The following is a 13,895-nucleotide window of genomic DNA, read 5'->3' on the forward strand; positions in this document are numbered from 1 at the left end:
TTGAGAAATTTCTTCTCTAATGCAGGCATCAACTGCTAGAGTGTTCTTCTTAGGATTTCCTTCCCACAGACATGACATCTTTGATGCATAAATTCGAAAATACTTTCTAATTTCTTTGTTTATTCTTTGACTCATGAGTTGTTAAGTTTTCAAGCATCTGAAGATTTCCAAAGATTTTCCTGTTATTAATCTGTAATTCCTTTACAGCTTCTGAACACTTTATATGTAATTTTAATCCTCTTAAGCATACTGGGACTTATTTTCTGACCCAGAATGTGGTCTGCCTTGGTAACTCTTTCAAGTGTACTTGAAAAGTAATATGCATTCTGCTATGTTGGGGTACAACATTCTATAAATGCCAATTATGTCAGGATTTTGGTTGTAGTACTGAAGTCTTCCACATCCTTAATTGTATTTCTGTCTAGTCATCTTATCGATTCCTGAGGAAGGGCGCTCCAGCTCCAACCGTGATGGTGTGATTGTGCGTTTCTTCTGGTGACTCTACCAACTTTGTTTCTGGTCCATGTGTTTGGAAGCTCAGAAACGAGCCACTGCGTTTCTCGGCCTGTGATGCACCCCTGGCGAGCCGACAGCTGAGCCGCTTCTCACCACATCCTCCTCCTCTGACGGCGCTCAGGGGCCTGAAACCTGCTCTCTTTGATGCCAACACGGCCCCTGCCGCTGCAGGTGACATCTTCCCCACCTTGACCTTTACCTTGTTTTATGTTCTTATGTTTGAAGTGTGCCACGGGCAAGTAGCCCCTGGTTCATCCTTGTATTCGATCCAAACTGAAGTTTCTGCCATTCAAGCCCAGTAGTTCTATAATTTACATGCAATGTGGTTACTGTTATAATTATATCTTGAAACAATCATCTTTTTAAAAAGTTTATTTTAAAGAGAGAAAAACAAAAGCAAAACAACAAAAAATAAGAAGAAAAATACAAAGTTTCAAAGCAAGATGATAGGAAATTAGTAATAGCTGTTAGATTACATGCTGCTATTTGCAGTGGTTGCTTAGATTATCAGTGTAGGCACGCAAGTGATTGAACAATGAAGCGTCAGCTGTTCCTTTCTATAAGCCAATGCCAGTTATCTTAGCTAGAGTGTGTGTGTGTGTGTGTGTGTGTGTGTGTGTGTTTCCCTTCTTTCTTTTCTCCTTTCCTCCATCCTGAGTTTCAAACAGGTTATTAGGGCAGTTACAATAGTTGACGCATTGTGTATTGTTGTCTCCTAGTGGTTATTCGGAGCAGACGGTGTGCTAGCGCGTCTATACGGTATATAACACAAAGCTTTCATTTTAACGAACTAAGGGAAACTCTGCAGAACGCTCTTAGCTGTCTTGTGTATATGCATATATTTTTCCCTCCCTTCCTTTTCCTTTTCCCTGTCACAGTTTGTCTTTTCTTTTGAACAGTTTCTTCCCAATTCACAGTATCTATTGTACATTTTGGATCTTATTTACTTGTTCATTTTTTCACGCTAGAGAAACAATATGATGTTTACACATATGGGTCTGATTTATTTCAAAAAGTCTTGACTGTTCTTTATTTTCCACTTGTATTTTCCCTTTGTTCTGTGTCTCCCTCTGATTTTGGCTTAATTGAATACATTTCATGATTAAACTGCACGGCCTTCACTGGTGTGTGACTCACATCTCTCTTCTTTGCTGTCCTGGCCACAGCGGTCTTAGAGCTGGGAGTACAATCTTTAACTGACTGCAGTCTCCCTCCAGGACACCGAGTGTCGGGACTTCCTCCCCTACCACACTGGTGCTATCTTTACTATATATTTTATTGTATGTTGCCTACTACAAATTCCACATGGCTAATTCCACACTGCTGCTTTTGTTTAAAATTATCTTTAAACAAAATTATCATTGAACAATGCAATTTTAATACATTTTCACTTTACTTATTATTTCTAGTCCTCTCTATCTCTGTGCAGATCCCTGTTTTGTTCTGGCACCACTGTCCTTTAGCCCCAAGGGTTTCCCTGTACAGTAGGTCTACAAGTGACGAAGACAGCTCGTGCATACTTCGATGTGTGCTGTTGAACATTCCGTCCGTGGGTACAGCACTCTGGGGTTACAACGTCTGCTTGTTTTTCAGCAGGTAGAGATTGCTCTCTACTGCCTTGCTGCCGCCTTTTCCTCCATCTATCCTTCTCTCTCAGTCTGCAGTGCCTTTTTTCCACTACTTTCAAGATTGTCTCATTTTCACTCTTTTTGAACAATTTGACCGCGATGCCTCTAGCGATAGCTTCCTCAGGCTTCCTGTCACTGGACTGCTACAGCTTCTTAAATGTGTAGCTTTCTAGTTTTGATAAGAATGAGAAAGCGTTAGCATTAGTTCTCCACCATTTCTGTGTTTCCTTTCCCCTCCTCTCTCCAACTTCATATGCAGCGACTCCTGGAAGTGAGATCACAGTTCTCGGACACTGTTCATGGTGTCAGTTCTCACGGTTGTTTCCTTTTGAATAACGCTTTTTCTGATGTCACTGACATACCATAAGTGTCCCCCTTTTACAGGATGCAGCTCGGTGATTTGCAGTACAGCCGGGGCGAGTCGCGAGCCCCTCGGTGCCTGACTGCAGAGCGCGCTGGTCACCCCGAACCAGTGGGCGCCGCCCTCCGCCCACTCCCTGGCAGACATCGGGTCCGTTTTCAACGCTAAATAAAAATCGAATCACCTGGCAGAATGCTCTCGACTTTCACAGGGTGGCGCATCGGTCCTTCATTCCTTTCTGTGGCTGGACAATCCACTCAGGGATGCCCAGGTTTCTCTCACGCTTCCATAAGCTGACGGACACCTGCGTGCTTCTGCACTTGGTCACCAGCAGCACTGCTGTGGGCGTTCGTGTGCGAGGGCTTGTGTGGCCGCAGGTTTTCGCTGCCCTTGAGCACAGTTCCAGGAGGACCGCCGGGCCGCGCGGAACGCTGTTTAATCCCTCCAGGAAGTGCCTCCAGGAAGCGTGGCGGCGTTTTCCACACCAGCTGCAGCAGTTCGCTGCCCAGAGCAGAACAGGAGGCTGCGCTTCCCGCCCTCCTGGGGCGCAACGACGTCCCCTGCCGCCCTCGAGAGCCCTGCGGCCGGCCAGCGCCCCTGGGGTGGGGCCCCGAGCGTCTTCTCACAGACCAGGCGCTGGAAGCCTCCTCTGGGGAAAGCCTGTGCAGACGGACCCCCTGCGCCTTTTACAGTTTTGTGCTGTTTTGAGTATGACGGGTTTTTCCACATCCTGCATCCCATCATCGCTCATCAAGTCAGACAACTTGGAAACCCGCACCCTTAGGAATACAAAAGTTAGTTCTGGTGAGTTCATTTGTAGGCAATGAACGTATTAATGTGTGTTCAATCTCGCTAGAGAGTAAAAATAAGGATCAATCTGGCTTTTAACGAATTAGATTTGGGAAGATGAAAAAGTGAGCATTAGAGTCGGGGAGATAGCTCAGAGGACTAAGCGCCTGCCTAGGCAAGCGCAGGGACCAGGGTTCGACCCCAGGAACCACAGGCCACACAGCCCCGCCCCGGGCATGCTGAGCCAGCAACCGAGTCTGGGTGTGGTGGCACACTCCTGGAATCCCAGCACTGGAGAGGCTGGAAACAGGAGGATCACTATGTGCATAGTGAGACCCTGTACCAAATACATTTTTTTTTAAAAAGTGGGCATTAAATGTGCCATTAGTGATGATTTGGGCCCTTCCACAACACCTGTAGGAATTTATATTGGACATGTGTTCCAGAGACGAATTGGCAAAATAGCTCAAAGTCCCCAAAGCCCCACGTGCACTGTGGCCCAGTAATTCTAATTCTGAAAGTGGATCCAAAAGAAAAAGTTGAGTAATTTTACAAAATTGGGGGGAGGGGTTCACCACAGTAGGTATATACTGATAAAATAGGAGACAAGGCCAATGGAAGGCGTTCTACTAAACACGCAGCCGTAGCACGAACCCCACAGGCTATGGTGTGATTACTATAAATGAGATCCAGGATCCACACCCGAGGAGTCTGCCCATGCCAGACAACGTGGAGTGGGGCTCCCGACACCAGGCAGCAGAGGGCCCCCAGAGCAGATCCTGCAACCAGCTGGGCCCAGGTGCGGGAGTACATGGTGAGGGCAGGCCAGAATACCTCAGACTGCCAAGACAGATCCGACTGCATTTGAAACTGATCTTCAAAAGTTGTCTACTGCTTCAGCATTTTAGAAAAGGATTCAGAGGCCAAATAAAACACATCGTTTGGGCTGGGGATATAGCTCAGCGGCATAAGCACCCACCTGCCAGCACAAGAGCCTGAGTTCAAACCCAGGTACAAAAAAAAAAAAAGGATTTCTCTGCTGGCAAGCGCAGGTCCCAACTTTGATTCCTCTGGTGTAGGGTCAGGGAGATGGCTCAGTGGAATAAGTGCTTCCCTGGCAAGCACAAGGGACTGAGTTCAATCCCTGATTCTGAAAAAAAAAAAAAAATTCCTCTGGTGCTGGAAAAAAAACAAACAAACAAACAAACCAAACATCGTTTGTGGACCAGAATTCAGCAGAAAAGCCAGGAGTTCCAATGTACATTTATTTTCACTGACACACTATGGGTGAGATGCTATGAAAATTGTTTTAAAAATCCTGTTATAAACAGTTTATATCACATGAAGTCATCTCTATTAAAAATGAAAGCCCATTTACATATATGAATAAGCTCTATATTAATAGTAGGTGATTTTTATTTCCATTTTTATACACTTCTATTTTCCATAGATCCATCATATTTCATCTCGCAAAAGCTATATATCTTTCTGCTCGAACATTAAAGGATTAGTGGTCTAGCTTAAAATTCTGACCCTAAAAATTCACCAAGTAAACACTTGGCACCCACAGGTCTGAGTTCTCACCAGTCCTTGCCTGGCCGGGACAATCCCAAGCGCCTCTCGCTGCTCCCCACCGCCAGGAGACCGGAGACAGTGGAGCCCGGTCCTTCCCTGCCCACCCCAGGCTCTCACGGCAGAGGCGCCAAGCCCAGGCGCTGGCTGCCGTCCCCCGGGGGGAGGCCCTTGCGGAGCCTGTCTGGGCAGCTGCATGTGGGCGTCCGCCTGCCCCCACGCCACGTGCAATGGAGCCCAGGCGGTGCACGGCCCACTGCCACACGCCACCCCACGTGATATCTTCCAGCCTGACAGTCTTAGGGCAAAAGGGTAAACCAGGAAGGTCCTGCAAGGTCAGCGCAGCGGCTGCCGAGTTGTGACCCCAGATCCCTCCCACCTGCCATGTCGTCACAGCTGAGTCCCCCAGGAATCAGGAGCGGGGAAGGAAGCCTGCATTCTGCTAGCCCTTCTTCCAGCAGGGACGCAGACTGGAGAGGAGAGACGCGCCTTCTGGGCCTTGTGGAAGGACTTAGTGCATTCAGGTACCTCTGCTCAGAGTCCCGCTCTGCACCAGCACAGTAATGCTATATAGCACCTGGCCCTTGGGAATAACCCTTCATGATTTTCTGAAGATCATATTTTTTTTTTCCATGCAGGGGATTGAACACAGGGCTTTTGCACTGAGCTATATTCCCAGCCTATTTATTTATTTATTTATTTATTTATTTGGGCTCCAGTGTGCTGCCCTCCTGCCCCAGCCTCCCAGAGCGCGGGGTGACGGCTGGGCGCCCGCTGCAGGCTCCGAGGCGTTTTAGTACCCTACCCCAGTTTCATCACGTCCCCTTTTCAGTTCACTCACAATGAAAGAGAATGAGAGTGGTGCTTTTCACTGTCTTTACTCTCTGTAATGTGCAACGTGAACAGAATAGTGTTAAGAAGTCAGAAACAACGCAGGAGCTAAAGAAGATGTTTATATTTGCAAAATTTCAACAGTTATCTTCTCCAGAGTTCCCCCAATTAGCATATTTGTTAATCAAATTAATTAAGAAGCTCTTCAAAATAAAAGCAATGCTTTAAATAAATACATTCTTTCATAACCATAGAACATTCAGTTCTGTTGGAGGTAATGAACATTATACTCAAGTACTCTATGAAGACATTAGGGCAAAAATGGTCTAGATGTAATTCCGTATGGACGCTAATTAGTCATTTGTTTCTTTTTTGCATGTGTTTTTCTGTGTTAAAATTACAGATGCTTTGTATTCAGCTAGTTCTGGAATCATCGCGCAGATGCTAGCTGACCCCCAGAATGTGTCCTGAAAGGTAAGTTCAGTCTCTGCACTGACTCGCAGCCACACCAAAGCCCTGCGGAGGCCTGCGACTGTCGTGGGAGATGAGCACTGGAGCCCGGTGCAGAGAAACGAAGCCTTCCTGCAAACCCTGCAGCCCTGTGCCTGAACGCCAGTGTCTCGTCCAAGTCCAGCTTTCGTGTGCTTCTGAGTGCTGCGCAAGTGGGTGCCAGTCCATTTATGACCACTGAACTGCATGTTTAGTAAATGACTACAGGAAACTTCCTAAACATTTATTTTATTCGACATTTGAAAGTTTGCTAACTGAGGAAATGACTGTTGTTCATCTTTCCAGTACTTCTGAATGTTTGTTTAATCTTCCATTTGTTACAATTTCTACTGTGATTCTTACGAATTTTTAATCTATATTTAATCTATCAAAACACCTATGCTTTGGCAAATTTGGCTTTCTTCAGTGATAAGCTACACTAAGATCTCTACAGTAACAACAGAGGCAGAGACGTGGAATTCAGCACAGAGCCAGGTTACAGGGAGAGCTCGTTAGAATTTCAGATTAACAAGTTTGTTATCATCATCAACATGATGATACAGACAGAAGAATAATTTACTAAAGGAGTAACATGAATAATGCAACACAGAACAGATTCCTCTCTCTCTCTCTCTCTCTCTCTCTCTCTCACACACACACACACACACACACACACGGGTGAGTACACACATCTCAGGATTTAAAACACTGTTTCTAAAGGTTTTAACTTAGATAAATTAACTACATCAAAATACTGACATTGTGGAACTGTCTGTCCGACACCCCCAGAGTGCATCTTGCGTAGACTCCACAAAGGTGAAGACAGCACAGAGCAGGTGGTGCTGGAGGGCACTCAGGGCTGCCCATTGTCCTCACCGCCCTCCTTCTCCTCGATGGCCTCCAGGCTGCGCTTGCCCTTGGCCTCGGCCCCGCTGCTGGCCGCCCTGCTCAGCCCGCATGACAGGCAGGCCAGCTGGACCTGCTTCATGTTCTCCAGGGCCTCGTGCTTGGCGCTCTTCAGCAGGTCTCCTTGTCCCTGCAGATGGGCAAAACGGACAGTAGAAAAGTCATGTGGCTTCTGTGGCCTGGTGCTCTGCCCTCCCACACTGATGTGGCTCTGTGGTCCCCCTGGATGTGGCTCTGTGACCTCTGTGCTGCTGCTGCTAAGGCAGGGGACAGAGCCTGTATGTGAACTCTTCATCTCCAGCTTTCGCCCCAGGGTCTTTTTCTCCTGAGCCCGAGCTTATTGTGGAGTCTGGGATGGCCGGAAGTCCCCTCAACTCCACAGGAAGAACCTTGTCTCCCTCCACCCCATGCCTGAGGCCTCACAGCCCCCTGTAGCTCCCACTCACCCAGACCAGCACTCCTGTGCCAAGGACAGGAAGGGGGCTCCCAGCTCAGAGATGGCAGGGTGCATGGGGCTGAGCACCCAGGGCAACACAACCCTGCCTCACCCGCTGAGCGGCTTCCAGACAAACTGCTGTGGACACAGCACTACACCCCCTCAGGTTACCGTAGCTCCTGGAGCCACTGTTCCCATGTGGCCCACTGCGAAGAGTGACCCAAAATTGAAGGGGCACGTAGGAGTGGGTGACGCAGAGAGGAGAATCACCTGATTTAAGGCACATAGCAAGAGGGCTTCCATTTGGGGAACACTTTCTCCTGGTGCCTTGGATGTGTAATACCTCAAAATCTCTGCCTCACTTGGCAGTGGCAGCCTCATAGTGACAACTAAGCCCTCCTACTAATAGCCATTAGTGGTCAGGGAGGGGCAGTCCAGGACCTCCATCCTGACCACCTTGCTGTATGATGTGGCCTTTCCAAGGCAAACCAGGAGCTCCTTCCGGAGCCCCTACAGCCACCTACTTCCTGCTACCCACAACAACGAACCAGGAGACAGAGGAAAAGCACTGCTCACAGGGAACAGCCTGACGGAACTCAGGGGATCTGCGGCCAGGACGAACACACCGGTGGGGACAAAAGTTATGCACAAGCATGCCAGAAATAAATAGTGAATTCTGAATTTGAAACACTTGTTAGAGTAAAGACACTGCCTTCAGTCCCGCTCAGAATCCTCGCTCGGGCTTTGCACATACTCAGCCCTTCGTTCTACCGCCCTCTGCGGCAGCTCTGCAGCCCTCTCTCCTGAGCATTGTCACAGGATGAAATCAAAACCACAGCGACTTGACTGCCGAGCGCCATCCCACAGGCAGGCAGGCGCACAGAAGCGCCGCAGCGTGTCTCCCCCGCGCCCCCAGCACCAGCTCTGGCTCCCGGGGCCTTCTGGCTCTTCCCCAAAATCACAGGGCCCTACAAGGGAACGCTGTGAATCAGTTCAAGATGCTGAGGTGGTCCAGACAGCACACCTCAAGGCAGCAGGAGCAAGGATGCCAGAGCTGCCGCAGGAGCCGCTGAAACGTGTGCTCAGAATGAATCCGCTTTGTGCTACATACATCTTTTAACATATTTTAATCATTCACCATGTGTTTTGATCACACCTTGTAGCCAGAAATTTCAGTCTGGTCCATGTTCCGTACTATAAAAATAGTGAGAATGAGTCTAGACACACACACCCCGACTTCTCAAGTGAAGGCCAAGCTGGCAAGCCAGCATGACTTAGGAGCACAAGGCTGCCGGATGACCGGGGACTTTCATGCCTTGCTTCTCTGAGTCCATTTCTGGTGTACACACACCTTAAAATTAAAGGTCTGAGCGAGAAACAGGCAAGCACAGCGAAGAGACGTTTCACAGAGAAAGAAATGCAAGTGGCTACCAAGCATGTGCAAGAATCTGTCCATCAGAGAGATGCCGTCTTACTCCAGAGAAAACAGCAATCATTAAGAAATCAACTGTTGCGGCGGCTGTAGAAAAAAGGATCCTCCTTCGAGGCTGGTGGGATATAAAGTGGTACAACCAGCATGCAAACCGTAGGGCAATTCCTCACAGAACTGGAATTAGAAACCCCACGTGACACAGCCCCACGAAACCCGGCCCCATGTGACAGCCCCTGGTGACCCAGCCCCACGCGACCCAGCCCCACGAGACCCAGGCCCACATGACCCAGCCCCACACGACCCAGCCCCACGCGACCCAGCCCCACATGATAACCCCACGTGACCCAGCTGTCCCCGCGAGGCATCTTCCCCCAAGAGCTTCGGCACTCTTACTCCAGCGATACGCGCATTCCGAGGTTTACAGCCGCAAAGCTTATAAACCAGGAAGCAGCCGGCCGCCCCGACACACATGAGCGGATGAAGCAAGCGTGCTGTCGCTCCACAATGCGATACCGCTCAGCTGCCCAGAATGACACTGGAGGCTTTTGCAGGAAAATGGGTGCGCCTGGAAAATGCGGTGCTGCATGAAGGAAACCAGACACAGGCGTGGACGCCTGCGCTCTCTCATTGGGGTGAGGCGAGGCACGCAGGGGGTGACCAAGGATGGACAGAAGGGGACAGGGGAGGGCTCTCCTGGGGCTGGGAAGGGGCCCAAGGGCACAGGGCGGGGCGAGGAGGAGGGGAGAGGGGCAGGATGAAGGTGTGCAGGCTGCGGGAAGCCAGCAGCGCAGTGAGTAGGACGCTGCGGGCCACAACAGGAGCAAAATACGGGGGAGGGGAATTGGAGAAGGGGGAGGGCGAGGGAGGGAAGCGGACGGGATTACAAAGAAAGAAGCAAACTGTGCCAGGTACACGTCCCCATCCCTCAGATTAGCTGCAAACATGGAGTGCTTATAAAATCTTTTTTTTTTCAAAGTTTTATTGACAAACAGATAGCAATGAGACAGTTTCAAATCAAATCGGAAGGACAGTTTCAACAAATAATACACTGCATATATTCTTCTTAGTGGTTAATTGCTGTACAAGATGCGGACTAGTGATCCTATTTACAAACACCATTAGAACAAATCATTCTATTCATTAAGAGAATGCAACAATATATCTATCCCAACCACTTTGAATACACAGATACAAAATGGACATTCATCGGTATACCCCATTTTTTCTAAGTTCCGTTATTGAATATTATAGGTGTGTAAACTCAGCAAAATATTCTAAAAGAGTCCAGTAGCCTATAATAGCATTGGGTCTTCTGTTTAACTGGCAATGTCAGAAATTATTGACCTGAGTCCCCCACAGCTCAACTTAACAGCATGGCTTTATTTCTTATATTTCGACTTCATACTTTTCTACTGGATGGTTAAGACCAAGGTAAAGCAGGACCTATGCAACAAGAGTTGTAGCTTTTTGGTCTGAGAAGGTCAGTGAAATGCCCTCAGGATTTGTCCTGAGATCCTGTACCTCAGATTGTAGAACCTTCATCAGTGGCTTATAAAATCTTAACAAGTAAAAATTACATGAAATCTGAAAAAGATGATTCGGAAAGCACGGACATGGCACCCTGCTGTGGGTAATTCGCTGTGAGTAAAGGCAGCTGCGTCCTGTGAAGCGCAGCCTCAGTCTGTCCCGCAGCTCTGTTCCCGGCAGGCCTGACCCCTCTGCGAGCAGCGTTGGTGGCGAGGTCACGCTCGCGCTCACCTTCAGAGCGGCCCTTGTGAGCACACAGGACACCAGGACCGAAGAGACTCCTCCCAGCCACTGTGGAAGCATGAAGCTGCGGGCAGCCTGGCACCAGCCGTGCTTTCTGCGGCCTTCTATCCATGAGCATTGGCTTCCTCCTGCTGCCGGGCAGCCTCCGCCTCCACTACAGCAAGAGCACCACCAGCCCTCCCACCCGCACCTCCCCGGACACCTTGTCCTGGGCCATCTGTCCAGGATGTGGGGGGAAAGTGCTCACGTGCGCTGAAGGTGTATTCTGGGACTTGCTTTTTCTGTGCAGAGCCTTTGTACTGAGCTACACCCCTGGCCCTTTTTAGTTATTTATTTTTTGAGACAGGATCGCATTTAGTCACCAAGTTGTCTAGATGGAGCTCAAATTTATCACCCTCCTGCTTCAGCCTCCCCACGTGGTGGGAGCACAGGGCATTCTTAAGAGTGTTTTAAAGCTGTTCTCCAGAGATCTTAGAAGAGGAGGAGAGAAGTCAGGAGGATCTGATTTGGTGGCATACAAATTGAAACACATCTTGCAAACTAAAATAAATCTGGGCAGTTTGGAACACCTGTCCAGTGAATGTGCAATCGGACCACAGAATGCTCAACTTGAAAGAAACGCCAAGCTGTTTCTGGCTTTGCAGACTCACAGGAGCCAGGAGTTGCAGGAAGGGAGGGGAGGGCCGCACCTACCAAGGGGAACTGTGGGTACCGTGTGGCCCCAAGTGGCCTGTGGCTGAGGGGACAGAGGCCTCAGAGTCCTGCCCGCAAGGCCACATGGGGGCTTGGCTGGGAGCAGAAGGCTCCAGGGCAGCTCCAACACAGGCAGAAAGGAACACTGCAGGCACAGAAAGCCGCAAGGAGTCATTATAGAAGTCTGAATTTCAAAAGCAATGATTAATATTCAAAAACACAAACATTAAGTGTCCCTTGCCAAATCCTACCAAGTACATGAAAGGGCACTGCCTAGAAATCAGGAAACAGCTGGTGCAAGTGGACTGGGCCGCTGCCGCCTGCCACAATCCCCATGGCTGTGGTTACTTTCAGTAGACTATCGCAACACCGAGCCTTGCTGCAGGTACTGAGCACTCAGCACTTGCACGCGTGTGAGCCAGTGCAGCCCCATAGCTCCTTAGAGCACAACGGGAAAGAGGCTGACGTCCAAATTACAAATTGCTCATTTCTTACATGCTTCATAACCTATCATAAGACACTTTGGAATTTTTGTTATTTCTATTCTTGCTAGGAAATGTGGTCCTTTCCACCATATGAAAACAGTTTGGGAGACAGTCTTGCTCTCTAACCCACAAAACACATCGCTGGGTGCTTCTTGACCACTTTTCCTATGCCTGGCTCTGTCCCTTGTGATATGAGCACATGACACAGCAGGACACCATGGCCTGTGGCCTGGTCCTGTGTGCAGGCCATGCAGGGGCCGTCTCCACACACCACAGCCACTCGAAGCAGCTCCCCAGGACTCTGGGAATGGAGCGACCCCCACAGGCCAGGACTGCTCACAGAAACAAGCGCAGCTCTGTCCCACCCCTGATAGCACACCTGCCCCCACGGAGCTCCTTGTCGCAGGCCACTGCCAGAAGCAGCGCCACACACCCAGCGATCACTGGAGCAGCGGTTTAGCTCTTCCAGGTCCCAGGTGCAGGGCCACGATCGGGGGCTGTGCACAACCACAGCCCGCAGTACAAACGTCTGCAGCGTGAGAATCTTTATATCAGTGAAAGAGAGAGAGTAAAGGCTTTGCTCAAATGAAGTGGAAATAGCTGTTGAGAAATTAAAATAGCAGGCAAACATGCGTGGCCCCACAACAGCTGCTTTCCCTGGGTGAGGCACTGGGAAAGCTGGGCGAGCAGGAGGTCGGGAGGGGCGCCCGAGGATGGCCCAGGGCCCTGAGCTCTGGGATGCAGCCTGCTGTGTGAGAGGCCACGGGGCGCAGGGGAGCCCACCAGCAGGCTACACACAAGAGACAGGCTGCTGTGCGGTCTCAGTGCTCGGATTTGCTACTTCTAACACCTCGCTACTGGGATTCTCGGTGATTTCTGCTCACCACTTCAAAACTTCAACTTTTACTCCAAGAACCCCTAAAAATATGGGCAATTAATTAGTGATAGCGTAGCCTGGAGCAGTGGTCTCGGTTTCCAAGAGCTTTGGCCTCTCTCCTTGCAGAACTCATTTTCTTTGTTTTTTGTGGGGTTTTAAAATGTATTTGGTACCAGGTCTCACTAAGCAGCTTGGGCTCAGTGATCCTCCTGCTTTCAGCCTTCCAGCACTGGGACTGTAGGTGGGTCAGGGCTGGCATGGCGTGCGGTACTAGGGATCAAACTCAGGTCTTTGAGCTGCCTAGAGAAGTGCACACCTGCAATCCCAGCACTCAGGAGGCTGAGGCAGGAGGATCTGCTGAGCTATCTTACCACCTCTTAAGCCCCCCAAACTAAAACACTGCTTTTAAAATCTTTATTCCATAGCCAGGCACGATGATGTAAATCTGTAGTCTTAGCACTGTGGGAGGCTGAGGCAGGGAGACGGCAAGTGTGAGCCTGGAATAGGCAACTTAGTGAGATCCTGTCTCAAAATAAAAATTAAAAATGGCTAGAGACGTAGCTCAGGGCACAGGCCTAAGTTCAATCCACAGTACCACGGCAAAAATCTGTATTATATTAATCAATTACACAATGAATTTTGTAAAAACATATTCTGTTGTAGGGCATGCTCACCTGGTGCAAGTGGACTGCGCTGCAAATGCCTGCCGCATTCCTCATGGCTTTGGTTACTGTCAGTAGAATACTATCAGAACACTGAGCCTTGCTGCAGGGACTGAGCACTCAGTACTGTGCCTGGGGTGTGAGCCATAGGGATTCTGAGATGTTAGATAAAGTTCATTTCAAAAAATAAGTTTAGTGAGGGCCGGCCAGATAGCTCAGCGGACTAAAGTGCCTGCTTAGGCAGATGCAGGGACGGGGTTTGATCCCCATCTTACCATGCTGGCCCCACCCCTGGGGCACGCAGAGACAGCGACTGCGACTGGGCATGGTGGCACGTGCCTGTAATCCCAGCACTTGAGCAGCTGAAAACAGCAGGATCATTACAAGTATGATTTACGTAGCGAGACCCTGTAGGCCCTGTAGACCCTGTAGGCCCTGTAGGCCCTGT

The 13,895-nt window shown here is 49.4% G+C and overlaps 1 protein-coding gene across 1 annotated transcript in view; it reads right to left on the bottom strand.

Moving 5' to 3' along the window:
* Positions 1 to 5,799: 5,799 nt before the first annotated feature.
* Positions 5,800 to 13,895, bottom strand: part of Plcl1 (phospholipase C like 1 (inactive)) — a 270,735-nt gene continuing 262,639 nt past the window's right edge. The window contains exon 6 of the mRNA XM_004628662.2: positions 5,800 to 7,222. Coding sequence (XP_004628719.1) covers positions 7,040 to 7,222 — 183 coding nt within the window. The 3' untranslated portion in view covers positions 5,800 to 7,039. The remainder of the gene's footprint in view (positions 7,223 to 13,895) is intronic.

This window comes from Octodon degus, unplaced genomic scaffold (assembly GCF_000260255.1).
Source record: "Octodon degus isolate 3935 unplaced genomic scaffold, OctDeg1.0 scaffold00025, whole genome shotgun sequence".
NCBI classification, from domain to species: Eukaryota; Metazoa; Chordata; class Mammalia; order Rodentia; family Octodontidae; genus Octodon; species Octodon degus.